The sequence below is a fragment of the Sinohyriopsis cumingii genome, chromosome 1, assembly GCF_028554795.1.
Source record: "Sinohyriopsis cumingii isolate HCF-2022 chromosome 1, ASM2855479v2, whole genome shotgun sequence".
Lineage (NCBI taxonomy): Eukaryota > Metazoa > Mollusca > Bivalvia > Unionida > Unionidae > Sinohyriopsis > Sinohyriopsis cumingii.
The window spans coordinates 156,049,739-156,075,534 of NC_142961.1; the positions used below are offsets into that span (position 1 = coordinate 156,049,739).

The window sequence follows — 25,796 nt, forward strand, 5'->3', positions numbered from 1 at the left end:
ACCCAGTGATCTACTACCCAATACCTAGTCAATATACTAACCACCAACACCACATTTACTATCAAGATCCCATATTTACTATCCAGCACATCATTTGGAGTGACCAACACCCACATATCTACCAACCAGACAGGGTAACATGTAAAAGAAGGGGTATAAAATATAATTAAATCCTGCTATCCTCGTATACTTTCCCAATTATCCCCTTATAAAAATAGGAAACCCCCCTATTTCCATATATCTTCCCTATACTCCTCTTTTAAACAAAACTATCATCATTTATTAAACTCATAATCCCCACAATGCTAACAAAATTATCATACACAGAGTGAAAGAAGAGAAATAGGTAGCAGTACTCACACACATAAACAAACATAACCTTCTACAGACATTTAAAAAAAATAGAGACAAGAACAAAGACACACTTAAGGACTGGCGTTAGCTTGCCTTAAGAATCCAACTGCCATTCTAAGGAATCAATGGGTCAAGGTAAAATATGTTAAAATGTTCATAGATTTACCATGAGTAGTTACAGAAACAATAGGAACTTAACATTAGGCCACCAGTTTCAGCATATATAGGAACATTGGAAAATCCTATCTTTAAAAACAAATGTGCATGGGTTTAAAAAGTGGAGGGCATTCTGGTGACAAGATGGGAAATTCTATGTTAAAAAATGTCCATAGGTTTACCATGAGTGAGACTATATGGTCAAACAGAAGTGTAATTTTAAAAAGATTTACATATACTATCCAACAACCAGTTATTTACTATCCAATGAAACACATTTATCATTCAACACACTGTTGGAAGTGACCAATACCCCACATTTACTATTCAACACACCATTTGGAGTGACCAACACCTACTCATCTACTGGCCACACATGGTAAGCTGTAGAAGGTGGCACGTAGAATAAAATTTAAATCCCTTATCAAAACTACTTTCTCTATCCCTGATAACATGCCTATTATCCCCTTATAAACAAAATAAAACCCTTATCCACATATAACTTCCAAGTCATTACCTTCTAAACAAAACCACTATCCATACCACCCTAATTGGCCCTATAAACCTGCCATGGAAGTGCATGGAGAAAAAATATATACACACTATATGTATATATGTAAATAAACTTATATATCATATCATATCATATATGGAATGAAAGAAGAGAAAAAAGTAGGAATGCTTATACATATACATGAACATAGCCTTCTACAGACATTTGACAATATGGAGAGAACATAAAAACAGGCATTAGTTTACTTTTAAAATTCAAAACTCAAACATATCTGTTTTTGTAAATCCTGTGTTGTAGCCATGCATGGTTGCAGAATTTGTATTACTGTTGTTCATTTTACCAACCTACAAGTAAAAAGGTTTTTCTACAAAAAAAATATCGAATGTCATGTAAGACAGATTTAGTTCTTAGTACGTTAACAAACTTTACCCATGGTCAGTTCACTTCATTAAAAATAGTTTTTCTACTTATTGTACAATGAATGAAATGTGACCAAGAAGCTGTAGTGACCAGAGTTAAATTTGCCACATTTTTAAACCAAGTCAGAATTTGGTGTGAAGCTAAATATTAACTTCAAGGTTGTAATGTCTTCTGTTCAAGTAAAAAAAAAACAGAAATGAAGTACATCAAAGATTTACATCTTACATGGAGTGCTTTGTACTTCTTAAGAAATAAATTTTCTGTCTGTGAAATGCACAATGTTTCTATTCCTTTTGAAAGAAATGAAATATAAGATTATGCAGCACTTTTCTACCCTACGTTGATTCACATTTGTCTACCCTAGATTTAGTACATTGATTCACATTTTTCTACACTAGATTTAGTATACTGATTCCTATTTTTCTACACTAGATTTAGTACACTGATTCCTATTTTTCTACACTAGATTTAGTACACTGATTCCTATTTTTCTACACTAGATTTAGTACACTGATTCCTATTTTTCTACACTAGATTTAGTATAGTGATTCCTATTTTTCTACAACAGATTTATTAGTACACTGATTCCTATTTTTCTACAATAGATTTAGTACACTGATTCCTATTTTTCTACAACAGATTTAGTACATTGATACCTATTTTTCTACACTAGATTTAGTACACTGATTCCTATTTTTCTACAATAGATTTTAGTACACTGATACCTATTTTCTACACTAGATTTAGTACACTGATACCTATTTTTCTACACTAGATTTAGTATACTGATTCATATTTATCTACCCTAGATTTAGTACACCAATTCATACTGGCATACCCATTATAGGCTTGCTTTGTTCCACATGACATTAAACCATTTTAATTAATATTGACTTAAAATCCAGCATTTTTGTGTTTTGATAGCAGAAGAATAGTGAAACCATTTTGAATTGAAAACAAGACCAACACAGGTTTAAATTTGAATTCAGCCTCTTTGCATTTAGGTTTTTAGTCAAATGTGGAAAAAAAGACAAATTTAATTAATTAGTGATGTCAATTCAAATAATTTTCATACTCAAGGACAGACATGACGGGAAAGCAACCAAGACTTCTACAGTAATACAAAACCACATGTATTGTACAAGAAGAGATCAGCAGAAAGGTGTCTTACCATTTCTGGCATTGACAAAAAAACAACACTTTAATATTGCATCACTGCTGTTGCCAGAAAATATCAATCTCACCATTTCTAGCATTTTTCTCAGTAAAGGAGATGAAAAGGGCTTTAAAAATATTCTGCAGTACAAAAGCTGTTGATTAATGATTATTTAAAGCTATTTCATTGTCATGGAACTTTCTATACCTATAAGAATACGAAAATAATTTGTCTAATATTGTCAAGATCAAAAGAACCTATAATTTATAACCTGAACCTAAATAATATCTCTGTCAAATTACTGATACAGTCTTAGACCTTGAGTAACAAAATGATAAAATCCATGAACAAGGAAGTGATGGGGCTCTTTGCCAAGTTTTATAAACAGGTAAAAATTTAATTTTAGGCTGCAATACACTGTATGATAATAGTCTACCTGTACCTAGCAATACACTGTATGATAACAGTCAACCTGTACACCTAACGAGGGAATAACTACATACATATGTACATGTCAGGACTTTTGCCATATTACTTACATGACAGATGACAAAAGAATTCATGAAGATCGGTACTATTAAATTTGAGAATATCTGGAAAAAAATAATTCTGTTTCCATCTTTTCTTTCTTATAAAAACTTGAACTGTGCAGCATGCTCAATAGTCAATGTGTGGATTTGATTGTCATGTACAGCATCTTGCCTCCTATGTTAGTTTTTCCCCATATTAATGTGTTATGGTAACAGACTACTCAAATTATTTAGATCCCCAAAAAATATTTATACTGACAATAACTGAAGACTGGATCAAAGTAAGCTTGTCAACATTACAAGATGGTAAGATGTTCAACGTTCAAATTTTACATAAGGGTTCAATGGGACTTTGCCCCAAATGAGACTTTAATGGGCATTCTTGTAACATGGCCATCTCAATTGGATTGTACATAGAGTCCAATGGGACTCTGCCCTAATGACACCTTAATGGGCATTCTTGTAACATGGCTGTCCCTATTTGATTTTACATAAAAGTCCAATGGGACTTTGCCATAAATGTAAATGAGATTTTAATGGATATTCTTGTAACATGGTCATCTCAATTGAATTTTACATAGGGTTCAATGGGACTTTACCCTGAATAAGACATTATTGCAATATTGTATCTATTTCTAACATCTTGATTTTTCAAATACTTTGCAGGCGTATCCTGAATGACATTTCAGCTTTGAAAATGATGGAATAAGGCTTACAGGTCACCATACTTGAAACAAACCTTACAAAATGTTAAATAAAAAGCAAATAAAAGTATGTGCATAATGAAAGTAATGGAGACACCAAGACAAAATGTTGAAATATTTTCTTAATTTTACCAAGTATCCAATGATCAACCGTATTTTAAAAATTAATCAGTAGATAAATTTACAACTTGCCTGAATTTGTTCGTGGTAAGAAACGTTCATGTATCAAAATGGCATTCATCTGAAAATTGAGACTTTACATTATCTTGCTCACGATACTTCAGAAAATATTGATAATTTGATGTGGAGACAGTGGGAAGGATGCAAAAGCACTTTTAGATTTTAAAATTTAACAACTGGTCATGCTTTTTATCGAAACAACAGAACTGGAGGAAATCCTTAAACTTACATAAGAGTTAGGACAATTAAACTTTGAAAGTTTTTTATAACTATTTTTAATTCCTGTGAGACGAGACAATTACAATTCTTCCATAAGAGCAATTCACGGTTTAATGACCCGTATTTTAATTACTGATGCCTGCTGAATGCCTGCTGAATGTTCTGTGAAAAATTTGTTGCTACCAATCAAACAATAAAAAAGATATCCAAAGTTTCAAACCGAAGAAGACATTTTGAGATGTTTTGTGAGTCTGCTTATGAGTATAATTCTAAATGCAAAAGGTTCATTGTACCCACCCCAACTCCTCACACTTTCTAATAATGCTGATGAGAGGTTGAATTGTCAGCAAATGATATAACTCAGCATGTACAAGTTTAGTGTTGCACCATGACTGAAATGTCATAGGGACATCTGTATGTTACCTCGGACCATTATCATCATCAAAAGCAGCGCAAGAAAAAGTTTAAACACCACTTTTGCCTTCTTGCTAATGGATTCCCTCACTTTTTGTTGATCCTAGGCAATACCACTGATAGCACTAAAACTTCAACACAGAATCTGAACCTGTAAACAAATGTCATTTTTCTGCATCCGATTTTGTCTAACTTCCATAAAATATGCGTCTAGTTGGTTTCTATTTCTACTAATTTTGTGACTTTTTTTCATTTTTCTTTAATTAAAGATCATATTTAAAACTAGAAAAAGTCATAGAGATGGTCTACCAGAAAAAGAAGATATCTAGGTGCAATGGTTCAGATACTGTGTGTGAGTGTGTGATTTGGATTTTTAATGTAGCTTTAACAATTTTTCAGTTATATCACAACGATGTCTGCAGTGTGACAGTTTATAGTGATGTCTAGCACTGGGGCATCATTCCACAGTCATGTATAGCATAATGTCTCACAAAGTCACATTATCCTGACACCAGGCCGACCAGTCCTAACACTAACCTCTTAATGCTGAGCGCCAAGCGAGGCAACTGTTAATACCATTTTTATAAGTCTTTGGTATGACTTGTCCAGAGATCGAACCCACTACCTCCTGCTTCCGAAGTGGACACTAAAACCACTAGGCCACTGGAGCAGTCGGTTCAGATAGTGTGGGTGGACGGATGGATGGATGAATGGATGGATGGTGTTACAAATCTTGATTCTTTCCCTTGAAATAAGACTATGAACATCATATGGGGCAGCATAAGAAAATTTACAATTCAGATAATCTTGGGTACCAAAACATTTTGCAACAGAAGTATATCAGTGACTGTACAGTAAAAATCACAACTTTTACCTTATTTCATCATTCAGCCTGATTCTACAGCTTAGATGTAACAATACTGAACAGAACACTCAACATATGTGTCAGAGATGAGTTAATACGTTGAGGATTTTAATCTTGTCCATATGATTCCATGATAAATTATTATCTGTGGTGTGTTTCATGCAAAGGCACTTTACTCAAATCACCTTGGCATATTATAGCCTTTCATGTTATGATATGCTGTTAAACACCAAGCAACCAACCCCACTAAAATACTACCGTGTTATTTCTGAATTTGCGTCATAGCGGGGCGCGTTATAGCGGGGTTGCACTGTACTACCTTACAACAATGACTTAGTCCATCTGACATACAAAAAATACAGTCTAAAGTTTAAAGACCACTCCAACAGCCTCAATGGTTAGAGCATCCGCCTCAGATGCAAGAGGTCACAGGTTTGAACCCTCGCTAAGTCATACCAAAGAATCGTAAAACTGGTAAAAGCAGCTGCCTCACTAGGCACTCAGCATTAAGAGGTTAGTGTTAGAACTGGACGGCCTGGTGTCAGAATAATGTGACTGGGTGGGACATGATGCTACATGTCTGCAGCAAGATGCCCCTGTGCTAGACATCATTATATAATCCACATTGCATACATCATAGCGATACAACTAAAATAGTAATAGCTACATTTAAAAATCTTATTCACACACACACACACACACTAAATTTTAGACATACATGTATTGCTATAAGTTTCAGATGAAGACACATGTAATGCCCACTGAAAATCACCAACCATTTATACCAGATTGACAACACCTACAGTGGAAATGAATTTCTAACCCAAAATGATGTTTCATTACAATTAAAGTGCCAACTAAAACCACTTTTTCCTTGATTATCCATAAAGTTAGAAGTGGATTTTGTAGAAATCTTCACCAACATTAAGTGTTTGTTTACACATCCTGTTAACATAAAATTGTGAACGACTTCCTTATTTCATTGATTCTAAAAGGGAACTAATTTAAAACCACACAGAAAAAAAAGTTAAAGACAAAGTGTTATTAGTCAAAATATAAAATGAACTGCAATTCTAGAAATCTGGCGTGTCACAGAGATCCTTCACAATAAAGCCCTTCAACATACTACTGCTCCCCATATAATGTTGACATGATCATGGATTCCATTCAATTAGTCAAATTCTGCTTTACTACAGCAGTTTCAGCAACAAGTATTTCATCTAATTTTAATCCTTGTTTAATGATACCCAATCACTGTTATTTCACATTATTAAATATGTAATTAAATGCACCACTTTTTCCTTTTTTAATGAACTGTTATTACACATCCTTGTTGGAAAATACTTCACTAAAAGGTGACCTCCTTGTACAAGGGAGGAGAGTATTAATAATTATAAAGTAGCCCACTATCCTAAGGGCAATACATTTCCAGACAGACTAGTAATTTTCATACTTTCAATATCAACCACTTTGGTTTTCATAAATGATCTCGACAATAAAGAGACTGAATGGAAGTTGAGTACAACCTCAGGATACTTAAACATGGCACTCAGAGTTTATGAGTTAATGAGTCTGATCAAAGCACAACGACAAAATAAAAGTTACTGTGTATAACCCAAAAATGACAGACAAATAGGAGGAAGGAATGAACCAACATCATTATATAATATACCTTATAACAGGTATATTGCAAAAAGCAGTGAGGAAAATCTAATCAGGTCTGCTCTAAATGCATGGAAATATAGTTAGTGATTAATGGTAATAATGAATCAGTCTGAAATAGACATGCACTCATTTGTACTGCTGTAAGGCTGTACAGACATACACTCATTTGTACTGCTGTAAGGCTGTACAGACATGCACTCATTTGTACTGCTGTAAGGCTGTACAGACATGCACTCATTTGTACTGCTGTAAGGCTGTACAGACATGCACTCATTTGTACTGCTTTAAGGCTGTACAGACATACACTCATTTGTACTGCTGTAAGGCTGTACAGACATGCACTCATTTGTACTGCTGTAAGGATGTACAGACATGCACTCATTTGTACTGCTTTAAGGCTGTACAGACATGCACTCATTTGTACTGCTGTAAGGCTGTACACGATGTACAGACATGCACTCATTTGTACTGCTTTAAGGCTGTACAGATATGTACTTATTTGTACTGCTGTAAGGATGTACAGACATGCACTCATTTGTACTGCTGTAAGGCTGTACAGATATGCAGTTACACAGGACTTCTCATTATGCTCCTATGGCACATGCAATTATAGGACTAAAACAGGACAAGAGACAAACACTAATAAATCCATCCATATAGTGGTGTAAACAGACATAAAAAGCAGCAAAAAATATCAGAGAAACCTGAGGATAACCTATCTCAGTTAGCTGACTGAGAAGAGAGTGTGAAAAGGGAGAGAATGCATTTTTTAGGCTAGTTTTTGTCTTATCTGCAAAGCGTATGTGAGACACTGGTATGACTTTTCAAATGCAATTGTCATTGTTGCTGTTGGCAAAGACATCAACGTTACTTTAGCATTTAGTTCAACTTCTCCAACACTGCTTTTGGCTTTTTTTTTGTATAGATTCTGATGCATGCGTGGAAGGCAGCATCACTCCACCACCAGAAATGCCATATATAAAACCCACAACAACAAAAAAATCACATATTTTGGCACCCACTTTAATTACAACAAAAACAACAACAACAATCCTGCCCATACGTTAGGTAAATGTATGATTTTCTTCAGCTAACTGACTTGGTTGGTCATAACACAGTTCGGTCTATAACACAGTTGGGTTCTATGGACCCCAACTACTGTGTTATAGTTGGGTCGAAATGTATATCTGTTTTGGCCTGCAGCCAAAAATATTTGGACACCCCTAGTCTACAGGAGAGAGAGAGCAGAAAAATAATTTTTTTAAAAAACAGGCCAAAATATGAAAATAGAGATTTTTTTTAATCACAAACAAAAGGGCAGATGTATTTTCTAAATGGGAAATGAAAGTAGTTCCAATAATGATATCACCACTGTGGCGATATCATTCCTGTACCCAATGACATATTTCTATATCTCATTACGATGTACACCAATTTCATATTTTTGAACTTCTGTATTATATATTGCACCAGTTCAACCATCTATGCCAATGGACATCACCTTTTTAAGGGGTAATGTAATAAAACCTTTCCATTGTCATGCTAGTGACCACCAATACATACAAGATAGTTGTTGTTGTTGTAATGTAGTTTAATGCCATTTCAGCACACGATAGGCTATACATGGCGGCCAGTATTAATAGTGAAGGAAGAACCCGGGAAAACCCCAGAAAGAACCACCGACCCACGAGAAGCTACTGGCAAGCTTTCTCACATACCCACACTGGCCAAATCCGAGACTCGAACCCACACAGACAGAGGTGAGATGGCAGTGATCCGTAATGGACAGCGCTTTAGACCACTCAGCCACTTAGGGCCCCATTACAAGATAGTGATGAAGGATGCCATACGTCATGATGTAACTGCTTACAGGTCAAGACTACAAACTTCACATACATGTTCCAGCAGATATAGGTCCATACAGTTTGTTAGGAGTAATAAGCATCATAAATCCTGATCTAACAGCACATTATGTAACAGCAGATCAGGGTTTGTGTTGTTTGCAGTTAGACTCCGCTTATAAATATGTCTATGGTACATCATTATGGTTTGCTGCTAGAGTGTAGTAAAACTGCCTGTGGGGAACCTCTATACTTTTCTACATGTACATCCTATTGCAGTTCTAACTTCCTGGTATAAAGTCATACATAATCTACCAGCATACTGATACTAATGCTGACTCAAACCTAAATGACACATGGCTGTCATCTACATCCATCTGCATGCTTCTTTTCCCAAAACACATCCGTCTCAGGTATCTCCTCCCTTTTCTCCTGAACCCATGTTTATTAGTCTTAGATTACATTTCATAATGGTATCATATTCAGTATCATTTCAATTTTGTGTGAATACCCACTTTAAATTTTTGAAACTATTTGCAAAGCATGATGAAAATATCTTGTAAATTAAACATTAAACTTCGGCAGGATATTCAGTCCAGTAAGTTGTGGATTTTTTGGGGGCTGTACGTTTGACCAAGCTAACAAAAAGTAAAATGCTGACATAGGAGTACCAGTCAATTTGGAAGTTATCAGCATTCTACTAAACTAAACCTAGTTACGAACATTTGTCAATGTGTTTGGAATGCATGTAATGTAGATGGTGAAAGTACCAAACACTGAATGAATATTGATTACAAGTTTATGACTCAATTACATTTTATCATTTAGTCAGTTTAAACAGCAACATTTTGCAGTCCAAGTGATATTTTGTCAGTAATGACGAACTCTCCTGTGTTGTGGTATTCAGGGGTTCACTTTTCAAATGGCTTGCCTTTAAATAAAAAACAAATTCTCTAAATACTTTTAAAAATAAATGCTTTAACTGCATCTTAAATATAAAAATAAATATTTTTTTCAACCTATGTTATATAATTTACATACTGTACATAAGATTGTAGAGAAGTCCTGAAGGATAAATAGTCTTGTACTAAATGAGTTGCCTTCTATAAATAAAAGCATTATTATTATTATTATTATTGCTGTAAGCATGCACTGTGCATGTTGAATTTAATGAGACAATTTATGCAGACCATGTAAGCAAGATTCATGCATGCCTATGCCCATTTCAAGAGTGGACCACCAGGTCACCAACAATATTATACTGAAGTAAAATGACAAGCTAGGTCATTCCAATGGACCTATATATCAGGGGTGCACAACCTTTATCGGCCAAGGACCAGATTGCATTTTCTAAGACCACTTGAGGGCCACAAACACTAATTTCTTTAATATAATTACTGTTCACAGGCCAGATTTTTGTGTTGTTTTAATTTGCCCTGGGGGCCAGACAGAACAAGTTGGCAGGCCAGGGGTTGTGCACCCTTGACCTATATGGATAAGTCATCAGTAAATTTGATCTGAATAAAATTTCATAGACATGCAAATTTTTCATTGCTTGTATTATTCATACTTAGAATACCTATACAACTGGGGTGCACAGCCCACAGACCAGATCCAGACCACAAACGTGTTCTGTCACACAATGGCCCTAAAGTCATGAAACATGGGAGCACAAAAACTGAAACTCAAAATTCAAAACTCCAAAATTCAAAACGGTCTTTAGAAATTTTTAAAATTTTGCATCAAGATCCTTATAATAAGATGAAATCCATAAATGTATTGTCCTGAACCTCAAACAGAACAAAGTTATTGAAAATCAAAAATAAGTTTTACATTTTTAGCACAAGTACAATTTTGTTTGTGATCAGGCAGTTTCATGTGCAAAATACTTGTTTACTTGTAACTTGAGACAAAATGACTGAGAAATAATCTTAATATAGTACCAATAGAAGAATATTCTTCTTCCTTCTTGAGCTATTTTTAAATATCCCCTTTGACTTGTTGCTCAACGCCTACACATGTCTATTACTGGACTATCAGTGTAAGTAATTCCAAAGTATTATTCTGAAAATGAATATTTTAAAAAAGACCATGGTTCTATCCTCACAATCTACTCTGTGACCCCAGTTGTGAAAAGGTCTCCATTATATCACTGTCACAAGCCACATAAATAAATCCACTATGCGGCTTGCAGTGATGCTATGAATAAAATCCTTACTCATCCTTTACACGCAATTCATAACTCGTTTGTTATATGCCATTCAATGCAAGATGTGCCCACTCGTAAACACTCACTGCACAATTGACAAGAACAAAATGCCTTGGTAATTAACTGTCCAGTAAGTACAGTCACACTTACCAGTATTTCCCCCTGTGGATAATTATGACAAGGGAAAAATCACTTTTGAGCAAGGAAGAGTAAATGGGAATTTTCTGAACTACTTCAGGCTTGGCCGCCAAAGACTTTTAGAATTTCTAACTTTCAAGTATCAGTCTGAATTTTCACTATCTTCAAGCTACTTTTAAGAATTATTAAATTTGGGGCCACTTCTGGACATTCGTTAAATTCTTGACAATGATAATCGATAAAGTACATTGGCACATTTAAAAGACCTGAAGGTCATGGAGTTAAATGAAAGACCTGAAGGACATGGTGTTAAGTGAAAGACCTGACCATGCTGATAATGAACCTATATATGGTGCATGATTTTGAAATCTGGGTTGTGATAAAGGGTTTAGGGGGCACTGAGGCACCCACCAGTCAGTGAACCTGCAAAAAAACTGGTGTGTGATTTTGAGTTTTGTGGCATCTTGTTATTTGTGGAAATTATTTTTCTTCTTTGGTCTCAGTGAACATAGCCTTTGTACTATTGACCCTGAAATCAAAAATGTCCTTGTCTCAAATGCAAGCCAACAACAAAGTTTGATCATTTGACTGTGCCATACATCTCACATTTTATAGTGTGGAAACTGACTTTTTTCTCCAAGTCTCCCTGACCTTGACCTCTGATGATTTAAATTCCAAATCAAAGGCATCATCCTCATCTAAAATGCAAGCCATTTACCATGTTAAATCAATGCAGGTGATTGTGTGGATTAGTTTTCCTCCTTTCAGTCCCTTTGACCTTTTGAATCCAAAACAGTTTCTTCTCCTTAGTGCAAATTCAAGCTACTTATAATGTTTGGTAATGACAAACAGCAGAAGACAAAAGTCACTGTGTAAAAATGAAACAGGATGGATGTACAGACAACACTTTAGTATGACATGATTCATCATATGATGGGCTTATGAAAAAACAGTATAGCAGTAAATTACACAATGTTGATTATCTATCCAGACTCTTCCTCATTCTGACCTATTCAATGTCAGTACAAATTTTTCTTTATCCTGTGTCCAGACTCTTCCTCATCCAGACCTATTCAAAATTGTACAAATATTTCTTTATCCTGTGTCCAGACTCTTCCTCATCCAGACCTATTCATTGTCAGTACAAATTTTTCTTTATCCTGTGTCCAGACTCTTCCTCATCCAGACCTATTCAATGTCAGTACCAATTTTTCTTTATCCTGTGTCCAGACTCTTCCTCATCCAGACCTATTCAATGTCATTACAATTTTTTTCTTTATCCTGTGTCCAGACTCTTCCTAATCCAGACCTATTCAATGTCATTACAATTTTTTCTTTATCCTGTGTCCAGACTCTTCCTCAGCCAGACCTATTCAATGTCAGTACAATTTTTTTTTTATCCTGTGCACCAATTTCAGTCTAGACTCGTCCCTCATCCATACTTGTTCAATGTCAATCCTCTGAACATACAATTTGTTATTATCCTGACAGAATTCATGTCTGACAGAAAGTCTGGATAACAGATATTTGAATAAAGCATGTCCTTTATCAACTTTAATAAATTACATATGTGCATTACTATCCTTAGATTCCTATACACATTACTGTATATATATATATATATATATATATATATATATATATATATATATATATATATATATATAAAATCATCTAGTATACATGTATGAATTAGTGTTTAATGGTACATCAAAATATCTCCATGGTGCCAATTAAAAGTAAAGATTTATAAATTTAAAAATGAAGAATTGCACAAAAACTTTAGGAAGATAAACTCTTCCAATGAAAAGTGAACATTAAAGTAACACAATATAAAAGATAAATGGTAAAGATTTTAAAATTATGTAAATGTATCTCCTAAAATAATACAAAGGCCAAAAATATACATAAATAAAATCTTTAAAATATAAAGTCAAAACTTTTAATAAGTATCAAACTTCTATCATGAAGTCAAAACTTTTCTCTTGTGTTCTGAAATGTGTGTGTGGAGTTTGGTGTTCTGAAGTTTGTTTGTGGAGTTTGATGTTCTGAAGCTTTGTGGAGTTTGATGTTCTGAAGCTTGTTTGTGGAGTTTGGTGTTCTGAAGCTTAGTTGTGAAGTTTGGTGTTCTGAAGATTGTGTGTGGAATCTGGTTTTCTTAAGCTTGATTGTGGAGTTCGATGTTCTGAAGCTTTGTGAGCTTGGTGTTCTGAAGCTTGTGTGTGGAATTTGATGTTCTGAACCTTGTTTATGGACTTTGGTGTTCTGAAGCTTGCTTCTGGAGTTTGGTTGTTGTTGTTGTAGGGTTTAACGCCATTTTTCAGCACACGATAGGCTATACATGGCGGCCAGTATTAATGGTGGAGAAAGAACCCGGGAAAACCCCAGAAAGAACCACCGACCCACGAGAAGCTACTGGCAAGCTTTCTCACATACCCACATTGGCTGAATCCGAGACTCGAACCCATGCAGACAGAGGTGAGATGGCAGTGATCCGTAACAGAGAACACTTTAGACCACTCGGCCACTCAGGGCCCCCTGTACGGTTTGGTATTCTGAATCTTGTTTGTGACGTTTGATGTTCTTAAGCTTGATTGTGGAGTTTGATGTTCTGAAGCTCGCTTGTGGAGTTTGATGTTTCTTAAGTTTGCTTGTGGAGTTTGGTATTCTGAAGCTTGTGTGTGGAGCCTGGTGTTCTTAAGCTTGTTTGTAGAGTTTGGCATTCTGAAGCTTGTTTGTGAAGTTTGATGTTCTTAAGCTTGATTGTGGAGTTTGATGTTCTGAAGCCTGCTTGTGGAGTTTGGTATTCTGAAGCTTGTGTGTGGAGTTTGATGTTCTTAAGCTTGCTTGTGGAATTACGTGCTCTGAAGCTTGCTTGTGGAATTTCGTGCTCTGAAGCTTGTTTGTGGAGTTTGATGTTTCTTAAGCTTGCTTGTGGAGTTTGATGTTTTTTAAGCTTGCTTGTGGAGTTTGATGTTTCATAAGCTTGCTTGTGGAGTTTGATGTTTCTTAAGCTTGCTTGTGGAATTTCGGGCTCTGAAGCTTGTTTGTAAAGTTTGGTGTTCTGAAGCTTGTTTTGGAGTATGACGTTCTGAACTTTGTGGAGTTTAATGTACTGAACTTTGTGGAGTTTAATGTACTGAACTTTGTGGAGTTTGGTGTTCTGAAGCATGTTTGTGGAGTTTGGTGTTCTGAAGCATGTTTGTAAAGTTGATGTTCTGAAACTTGTTTATGGAATCTGATGTTCTGAAGCTTGTTTTTGGAAGTTTCATTCCATATATTTTGCCAAGTATAAAACAAATGCTGATTTTCTTTTTAAATTGAGGTCAGAATAACATATTTTCCACTGAGAAATGAGTAACTGCAAGTCAGCTTTGGCTGTTTATCTGCGTCTACTTAATTAAGTCTCTGTGCAGTTCAAACAGTCTTCTATTTTTTTCCCTCTTTCATTGACCTCTATCCAGATCCAAAGTGTATGGTGGCAGTTACAGTTGACATGTAAAACAAAAGTTGTTGTTAACAGTTCAACATGTGCTCAGTGTCAAACAGACTGATTGCGGTGCTTGGAAGGAGATGTATTGAGCAAAGTGTAACAGTTTTATGTTTGCACACACAAATAGATATAGCCTGAAAAGTAGATGGAGATTAATTTGGCTGTGAAAAGTTTGTTATTTATGGTGAAGGATGTTTTATCAGTATTTCTAGAATCACATACAACTGTATGTACCTACAGAAGTATTTAAACACATCAACATAATGTACAGTTTCTGTCACTTACAATGAAGGAAAACATATCTAGAGTAGGCAATTGACTTAGAAATATAGTACAGGTTATGATCAGGGCTTTTAATGCTGTCAGCCTCCATGGTCTGACATGTGTATAAACAAATCTGAGTTACTTGAGCTTTTGTGAGGAACATCAAATTAATTCAACACAATAGCATGGCTACATGTATCAGCTATAATAAATTAATAAAGTAGTTATTTTAAACAATGCAATTTCCTTTCTTTACTGATCTGAATAAAATGTCCAGTAGTCTTAAATGGTCTTTGTTTTCACTGTCATAAGGGTCTAGATGCATCAAACTAGGTCTCTGTTGTCACTGTCATAAGGGTCTAGGGGGCGCTCACCAATTAATATGTACTTTAGAGAGAGTGACGTATGTAAGGTGAAGTAGTTTGCATTTCAAACATGCACAATTGAGAGAATGTTGGCATACCTATATGCTACAGTAATGTAATGTGAATGATATTTCTTTGGATATTGTACTTTTGGAAATTTTACATGATTTAAGCACACTGCTAACTAAAATGACTGCTCCCTTGTGTTAAAAAATCAGCCTGAATTAGTCTAAAGTACACTATACACAGCAGCTATTAAAATAGGGAAAATGAATTTTGCCAGACTAGACAATACCAGCTTCTGAAAGTGCAATGAATGAATTACCAAATATATAAAATGTAAAAAAAGTTATCGGCTCTTTTTTATACAATTTACTTCTGAAGTTGAGGAAGTGAAAATGACCAAGTAGAGCTAGCACTTTTTTGAAAGGTGCACATTTGAAGTAAGGCCAAGCTGTATACTCTATAACCCATAGTACACCCATCAATCATACACCAAAATAAAGTGAATTAAATGTTCTTTTAATTATACCTAAGATATACAAGGTCTTTTTTAAATAGCCAGTATAACCAGTGAGGAAAGCTGGGGAAATTCTTTTTCTTTAAAATCCTAACCCTATGCAAAATATGAAACTGTAGAGCGCCACCTAAGGGTCTAGATGCATCAGACTAGGTCTTTGTTGTCACTGTCATAAGGGTCTAGATGCATCAGACTAGGTCTTTGTTGTCACTGTCATAAGGGTCTAGATGCATCAAACTAGGTCTTTGTTTTCACTGTCGTAAGGGTCTAGATGCATCAAACTAAAGTTAAATTAATATGTTTAACACATTTACACATCATATACTTTAGTCTCCAAGTCTGGTCATTCGGAATCACTTTCCAGATTCTATCAATCACACTTAGTGATAAAAGATATAAAAATTAAAATCTGGATACAGGTTTAAAGCAATCTTTACTAAATCCTTGAATATATGTAACAGCGACCTAGTCTTGGTGTGTGATACACATTAATACACAAATGAACCAACAATGCAGGTTGTATGTCAACTGATGTTGTAATACTTGAAGTTCTGTGCTAACAGGAAAGGTGGATGGCTATATGGATCAACGGTTGGATGGACTGACAAAGAAAATCATACATACCCTAGTTTATCAAAGCTGGAAAATAATAATATACAATAAAAAAAACGTAGTCCCTCCATGCTACAGTTCCATTGCAAAACAGTTAGTTTGCCATTTTTTATAGCATTCTGATCCTCATTTGTTATACAACATTTGATTGAGTTCGTGCTTATTTAACAATCCCATGTTTTCTGTCAGTGCTATAAATATCTGAAAATATCATTCTTTGGAGCGATTCAAACAGTACTTCAGTATTAATTTTAAATATCTTGGTAACTATACTTAAATATGCCTCCGAGACAATGCATTGTAACTGACAGCATATCAAAGCTTTATCTACCACCTATAACATTAAAAACACCATGCTGAGACAATGAGACACAATACACTCACAAAGTATCAAATATGGTAATTTAGGAAAGATCATTTTCCAAAGAAAAGTAAACAAAATGCAGATATGATAAATTAACTATTTTGTTACACATTGTGTCAGTCAGTGTTGTTGTTGTTGTTGTTGTTGTAGGGTTTAACACCATTTTTCAGCACACGATAGGCTATACATGGCGGCCAGTATTATTGGTGGAGGAAGAACCCGGGAAAACCCCAGAAAGAACCACTGACCCACGAGAAACTACTGACAAGCTTTCTCACATACCCACATTAGCCGAATCCGAGACTTGAACCCACGCAGACAGAGGTGAGATGGCAGTGGTCCGTAGCGGAGAGCGCTTTAGACCACTCGGCCACTCAGGGCCCCGTCAGTGTAAAGGTAACTGATAATCCATTGTCATCAAAAAGAAGTCATCCATAAGCAAGCAGTGAGAAAATTAACACTGCTTGAATTTTATGAAATACATTTCAGCCCAACACTGAATAGAGAAATTTTTAATTGCTAAAAAGAAATTTGTTGGGTCAACAGCTACTGGATATTGAACATAAGGTCTCTGGTCGTCAGATTTATTCTGCTGCAATGTGATATTTTGCTCAGCATGAAATTAACCCTAATAGAGTTAAACGAAAAGGTCATCAGCCCCTCCTGTGTCTACTTCCATTTAAGTTACAGAACAAAAATTACAACAATGGACTGTGTCTATTCCCATTTAAGTTACAGAACAAAAATTACAACAATGGACTGTGTCTATTCCCATTTAAGTTACAGAACAAAAATTACAACAATGGACTGTGTCTATTCCCATTTAAGTTACAGAACAAAAATTACAACAATGGACTGTGTCTATTCCCATTTAAGTTACAGAACAAAAATTACAACAATGGACTGTGTCTATTTCCATTTAAGTTACAGAACAAAAATTACAACAATGGACTGTGTCTATTCCCATTTAAGTTACAGAACAAAAATTACAACAATGGACTATGTCTATTCCCATTTAAGTTACAGAACAAAAATTACAACAATGGACTGTGGATATTTGTTAGCAACATTTATTTCTTAAATAATGTACATAGATACAAATGGTAACATCAGATCGACCTGGAAAGTATTATTTGTTTATTTGAAATGTACATGCCCTCCTGGACTATCATCCTACTGCCCGGAAAGAATTTCAAGTAATTCAAGGCAAGACCATTTCATTTTTTTTAAAATGAAGATTGTTGAAACTATCTCTAATATTCTTGAGTGATATGATTTTTAAATTCACCAATGTTGCAGCCATATTTGTTGTAAGAATGTCACAGAAATTACATATATCTCTATTATTCTTGAGTGATATGATTTTTAAATTCACCAATGTTGCAGCCATATTGGTTGTAAGAATGTCACAGAAACTACATATATCTCTATTATTCTTCAGTGATATGATTTTTAAATTCACCACTGTGGCAGCCATATTGGTTGTAAGACTCTCACCATTTTCATTTAGAACAAATCCAGACACCATTTGAAAACATTTGGTGAAACAGACCCCTACGTTGATATGCCCACCCATTCCGGAGAACTAGTGACAAAATTTCAGTGTGTTCCCCATGACAATAGGACTTTCCATTTAGAACCAACTATGTATTATAATGAGTCTTCTGGTTTTAAAAAAACCTTGATAATAGGACTTTCCATTTAGAACCAACCACATTTCATAGGGAGTCTTCTAGTAAAAACCCCATGACAATATGACTATCCATTTAGATGGAATAGCAAAAACAAGATTTTTAAGATGACTGCTTTGGTGGCCATACATGACGTCAAATCAGTACCATTTTCTTTAGTGCCAACTAGATACCACAAGAAGACTTCTGTTGAAAAGCCACTGCTGATAGGACTTTCCATCTAGCAGCAATAAGACTTAAAAGATGGCTACTGTGGAGGTCATATTTAATTCAATATCACATCAGCATAATTTGTATTTAGGACACCATAATAAATCTTCTTATAAAAGCCCCATGCTAATGACTTTCTGTTCAGGAAAAGCAACAATAACAAGATTTCCGAGACGGCCACTGTAGTGGACATATTGGCCATTGTAGAGGACATATTGTATGTCACAGCAATAGCAAGATTTCCTAGATGACAACACCTTTTCATTTAGGACCAACTAGATATCACAAGATGGTGTTCTACTGAAAACTCCATTTCAATATCACTGTTTTGAAGAAGCACTGATAACAATACTTTTCAAGATGACTGCCACAGTGGCAAAAAAAATGTGATGCCTGATTGATACCATTTCCATTTAGGACCAACCAGACATCAAAGGAAGCCTTTAAGAGAAACCCCATAGTGGATGTCCAAGCAGAACCATTTTTAACAAGAAACAACAATACATCATAAGAAATCTTCTAGTGAAAACCCCATGTCGATATGTCTTTCTGTTCAGAAACAGTAGCAATAACAAACAAGATATTGGCCATAACAATCAGAATTAATTTCACCAGGACCAACTAGATATCATGTCTTTCTGTGAAAACCCAATACTGAAATGACTTTCCATCCAGGCAGTAACAAGATTTTCAAGATGGTTGTTTTGAGGGTTATATTGGATATCAGGAAGTAGCTACTGCAAGATTTCAAGACCGCTGCTGTGGTAGCCATGCTGGACACCAGAGCAGCACCATTTTTATTTCAAACAAACTAGACATCATAAAAAGTGTTTTAGTGAAAACTCCATGTTAATATTACCATCCATTCAGAACACATGCCAGTTTCATTAAAGACCAAGAAAACTCTGGGATGAATGTGTGTGTAAAGTTTCATGGCAATCCTCAAACTAATTGTGATAACAAATTTGTGATATTAGACATAAGGAAACTGGATGTTGGGCAACAGGCCATCCCATAAACTTTTCTTGTCTGTGACCAGTACAGCTAAAACTTTGTATAAGAAGTGCATGTATATCCAACAAAATACTTTATGATCTCAATTTCTGAAACAAAATTCAAAGACATCTGATATAATGTTATGAAATGTATGAATGATCTGTCTAGTGTCAAAAGAAATACTAGTTATAACCAAATAACGGGGGACCCTGGGTGGCCATGTGGTCTAAGGCTCTAGCCTTTACAGATCACTGACATCTCACTTCTGTCTGCATGGGTGACAGATCACTGACATCTCACTTCTGTCTGCATGGGTTACAGATCACTGACATCTCACTTCTGTTTGCATGAGTGACAGATCACTGACATCTCACTTCTGTCTGCATGGGTTACAGATCACTGACATCTCACTTCTGTCTGCATGGGTGACAGATCACTGACATCTCACTTCTGTCTGCATGGGTTACAGATCACTGACATCTCACATCTGTCTGCATGGGTTACAGATCACTGACATCTCACTTCTGTCTGCATGGATTATAGATCACTGACATCTCACTTCTGTCTGCATGGGTGACAGATCACTGACATCTCAATTCTGTCTACATGGGTTACAGATCACTGACATCTCACTTCTGTCTGCATGGGATATAGATCACTGACATCTCACTTCTGTTTGCAAGGGTTACAGGTCACTGACATCTCACTTATGTATGAATGGGTTCAAATCTTGGGCTCGGCTAACATGGGTATGTGAGAAAGCTTGACAATAGCTTCCCGTGGGTCAGTGATACTTCCCAGGTTCTTCCTCCACTAGATAGACTTGCCACCATGTACAACCTATATGTGCTGAAAACTGGCATTAAAAACACAGACTGACTGATGCAAATCAGTTACCATATCACTGAAACTGATTCTGGAAAACATCATGGAGAGTAGTTATAATTTAGGGGAATAGTTAACTGTCAAATCAACTAGCCCTCCTATTCACAAAACAATCATCTTAAATTAAAGCCCTGAAAAATGAAAATTATACTGAAATAAGGGCTGCTTTCACCAGTCATCGATCAAATGAAGTATACTGAAATAAGGACTGCTTGTACCTGTTATCGATCAGCTGAAGTATATCTCCCTTCTTGAAACTCAGGTCATCATCTGTCCTGGCATCATAGTCATACAGAGCACGGAGGCAACCCTTGGATGCTGGAGGGAAAAAAATTAAATTTGAATCATGAGGTGAAACTTTCAGCCATAATAGGTTAACAATATTCTGAGATGATTCTGTGATTCTGATGGGCTGGAAATACAAGTATTAAGTGAAATCATAAAGACCATTTTCTACATATGTATACAATCCACTTCCTTTCTGAAACACAAGTGTTACAAAAAACAATAATCTTTGCTAATGAAATGACAACTAGTACAAATGTGTTGTATTAGCTACTGTATTGATTCCTGATACAAATGTATTATATTAGCTACTGTATTGATACCTGCTACAAATGTGTTATATTAGCTACTGTACTGATACCTGATACAAATGTGTTATATTTGCTACTTTATTGATACCTGATACAAATGTATTATATTAGCTACTGTACTGATACCTGATACAAATGTGTTATGTGTTATATTAGCTACTGTACTGATACCTGATACAAATGTGTTATATTAGCTACTGTATTGATTCCTGATACAAATGTATTATATTAGCTACTGTATTGATACCTGATACAAATGTATTATATTAGCTACTGTACTGATACCTGATACAAATGTATTATATTAGCTACTATATTGATACCTGATACAAATGTATTATACTAGCTACTGTATTGATACCTGATACAAATGTGTTATATTAGCTAATGTATTGATACCTGATACAAATGTGTTATATTTTATACTGTACTAATAACTGGTACAAATGTGTTATATTTTATACTGTACTAATAAATGGTACAAATTTATTGTATTTGCAGTACATGATACAACAAATCTGACAAGAAGCTTAAATTATCTGAAACCTTTTGCAAAGAAATCAAGGTCAAAAGAGAGTTAACAATAAAGAGTTGTCAGGGAGATTCATGAAGTACCTCAGCAGGAAGAGCAACAAAGTCTAATTATTTATTCAATGTCAACTCAGGCCAGACTGGACTATGGTGTATCCACTATAAAGGCACTTAGCTCCCATTTCATGGGCATGATATAGCCAATGTTTTAAATCTGTGATAAAAACCACGACATACACAAACAAAATTAATAATCACAAGTACAAAGAGAATTATGAATGGAATATTGTATGTGGTCCTTAGAGGCAACTGACACTTGCACACAACGATCAAGTTGTAAGGTCCCTGGAGTGTCCCTACAAGTAGGGATACTTGTGTACAAAGACAAAATTGTTCTGTCTCTAGACAAGTGTCCTTTATAGGCAGTGGACACTTACACAAAAGTACAATGTTGTAAAGCCCCTGGAGTGTCCTAACAAATAGAGTGCACTTGCACACAAGGACAAAAATTTTAGGTCACAGAAATGTCCTTATAGACAAGGGATATCTGCACTCAGGGAAACATTTTAAGGCTCATATTGTGTCATTCTAGGAAGGTTTTATTGGAACATTATTTCATGTCTACTTTTCATCAAAGTTAGGAGAGATCTAAATTCAAAAAATACACTAATAAAAGAAGCAATCCTCAACAAATCAAATTTGACGCACTCAGAGACTAGTAATGTTTGTTTGACTGTGTGGGAAAGCAAGAACAAAATTTTGACCAGCATTAAAAAAAATTGCCAACTGAATAAAATTGTGCTTCATGCTCAGATTTTTAAAAATAAAATTTAGAGGGAACAAAAATGGATCTTTATGCCATTACATGACCCCAGACAAGCAAAAGATTCTTTTTGATTTTACCAGCCTCCAATGACCAACATATAACCTGTCAATCAAGGTGCTCTATTACTGATATGCAAATCATGTCCTTCACAAAATAATATCAGCATTAATGGGAGTAGATTCCTGTTAAATATGTAATATACCTCTAAGCAAATTCTGATCGATATGAAGTATGATGGAATATCAGTACATTTCTGGCTGAATTCCTTCAGCAGCCTTAAGCAATCAACTGTTTTTGATTCAAGTCATTTACTTAAGTAATGAATCTGTATCATTTTCTTTATATTCTGAAGAAAAAAACACCTTTCTATTCTCTCTTAGGTCATTGCTGAACACAAGCAAACCAACCTTAAGCTAGCTGACATATGGCTAGCACATATCCCCATGCTTTTGTACCCAGATTTACTCCCAACTTCATTGCCATAAAAAGTGACTAAAAGGCCCAGAATCTGACTTGCATTATAAATACATGTAGTGTGAATTTCCTAATTTTTCATGCAGTACCAAGTTAATATAGAAGTGTTTATTTCCTCATTATTCATGAAGTACATGTATTTTGTGCTTGCCTCAAACCACACATTTAAAGACCTGATGATTCATTATTCTCCTATGGAAACAACAGAACCATTTTCCCCCGGAACCCTTGAATTTAAATACCACCAAAAATGTCAATTATTTTTTTTACCAAAACCATGTAAATGTATCCCACAAAAATAATATGTGTATTTCTGCCAAGACTGCAGATATTTCTGTTTTCATTTACCAGAAAATGAAATATTAATATATCTAACCTCTGACACACTCCAATGGATCCATGGGAAACAACCAATAGAAATAACATTCTTGCACTTGAATACCTTGTGGACATATTTTGTACCAAAGCTGGTAAATTTCCACCAAAGAATATTTTATTTTTTAAAAGGGGAATGTGGAAGAGAGGAGAGAAATGTACAGAGACAACTGGATAGAGTGAGATAATAGTATTATAATAACAATGACACCAAAGTACAAGAATAATAAGCAATCTGCATGAAGTAAACTTTGTCTATTTCCTGTTCTTTCTTAATCTCTCCCATCCCAAAACAATATCATCAGATCTACAATAAATGTGTATTTTAAATCCTCATATTATAATATTACAAATACATGTAACAATGCAATTTAGGGTGGTGGACTGTAAGGGCCATTTCGAAATGCAGTGATGGATGACTTGCTGTAAGGGCCAATTCAGGCCCTGTTAGTAGGTGATATTTTTCAAGCTTGCTTAAAAATTAGACAAGTCTACTTGTGGGTGTGTAAAAAAAAATTAAAGGCCACAACTATATTATTGATGATGCAGCTGAAACACTGAAAATCAAACTATGCCCATGTAGCACTATGCACTAAGTAGCACAAGTCAAGGTCCAAGAGCCTGGATGCACCATGTTGGATTAGTCAAGGTCCAAATGCCTGCATGCACCATGGCAGATTAGTCAAGGTCCAAATGCCTGCATGCACCATGTCAAATTAGTCAAGATCCAAATGCCTGCATACACCATGTCAGATTAGTCAAGGTCCAAATGCCTGCATACACCATGTCAGATTAGTCAAGGTCCAAATGCCTGCATGCACCATGGTAGATTAGTTAAGGTCCAAATGCCTGCATGCACCATGGCAGACTAGTCAGGGTCCAAATGTCTGCATACACCATAGCAAATTTTAAGTCAAGGTCAAAATGCAAAACAATATCATTATCATGTACTTTGATCTTCATAAGCGGACACAAAAATCTTAAAGAATAAAATATTTACATGATAAAACATTTTCTCTGGTTCTTTCATCCATTCATTTTGACACCCACTCACCAGCCAAAAGTGAGTGAAAATCAGTATAACTACTCAACTTATTATAAATCATTTCCAAATAAGACCACTGAAATGACATAAGTTAAAGCTTGTCAAGCAAGACACAAGCATGTAAAAAAAGCAACAGAAATACGGACCATGAATGGGCTGTTTTCTGCAAATTTCTTGAAGAATTGCTGAGCATGTACCCATTTGGCGTTCATTATACGTGGACAACCACCCATGACATTGACTTTGATCTCAAACCTAAAATCCACAACATTCTCCTCAAAGCCTATGGTAAGTTGTCAAACATTCAAAACTGATGTTCCTCAAAGCCTATGATAGGTTGTCAAACATTCAAAACACCTTTGCTAAAAATGATGGTGATACAGCTGTATAAGACAACATATCCATACCTTTAGCATTTAAATTCAACCAATGGCCAGTCATATGAAATTTCACTTCTACCCAAGCTATCAAAATAAAATTCTATACAAAGGAAGTTAATGCACAAAAAGAACAATCAGAGGCCATAACTTCTTTTAAATATGCTACTGTGACAATCAAATTCAGCTTAGGTCTCAATACATGTACTATTTAGTTCCAACTAAATCTGTTTAAAATCCAAAACAGAAGTCAATGTAGACACCAGAAGTGGGTGGTTCTGGCAATCAAGGGATATAACTCTGCTAAATGATGCAGAATGCTGATCATCAACTTCTGCCAGTGTACTATCAACATTGAGAGTCTACCAAATTTGTTGAAATCCAATCATAAATAAAGGAGTTGATATGCCGAAATGAAAGTATGTGGGTTCATGAAACAAGACCTTCTACTCTGCTAAATATGTCAAATGCTGACAATTAATATGTCAAGATATCAGTACCAAATTGCCTAAAACCATTGGCTGAAATTCAATACAAAATATGGGGAAATGTGTATAAAAAAAGTGGGTTACAATTCCACTTGCAGAATCATAACAACCTAAACTGGCCCAGGTCTCATGAAATCAGCTGCAAAACAACACCATCTAGGCCATGTCATAATTTAGGTTTATTTACCAGACAATCTGATTCATATTCTTGAAAAGATGTATGTATCATACCACCAAGTCTGCTTTAGAGGAAAATGGCTGGCGGACTGCATGCATGTAAAAAGAACAACTGGGCCAAACTGCTGTTTCAAGTGTTTCA

The 25,796-nt window shown here is 35.3% G+C and overlaps 1 protein-coding gene across 4 annotated transcripts in view; it reads right to left on the minus strand.

Annotated features, from left to right (window-relative positions):
• Window positions 1-25,796, minus strand: part of LOC149808204 (tyrosine-protein kinase yes-like) — a 121,032-nt gene that overhangs the window by 53,937 nt on the left and 41,299 nt on the right. For 2 of the 4 annotated variants that reach the window (XM_089974645.1, XM_089974654.1), the window contains 2 exons: window positions 20,984-21,083; window positions 16,632-16,646 (listed from right to left, as the gene is read on the minus strand). In XM_089974645.1, coding sequence (XP_089830771.1) covers window positions 16,632-16,646; window positions 20,984-21,083 — 115 coding nt within the window. The remainder of the gene's footprint in view (window positions 1-16,631; window positions 16,647-20,983; window positions 21,084-25,796) is intronic. The other 2 variants (XM_089974662.1, XM_089974671.1) reach the window with 1 other exon arrangement.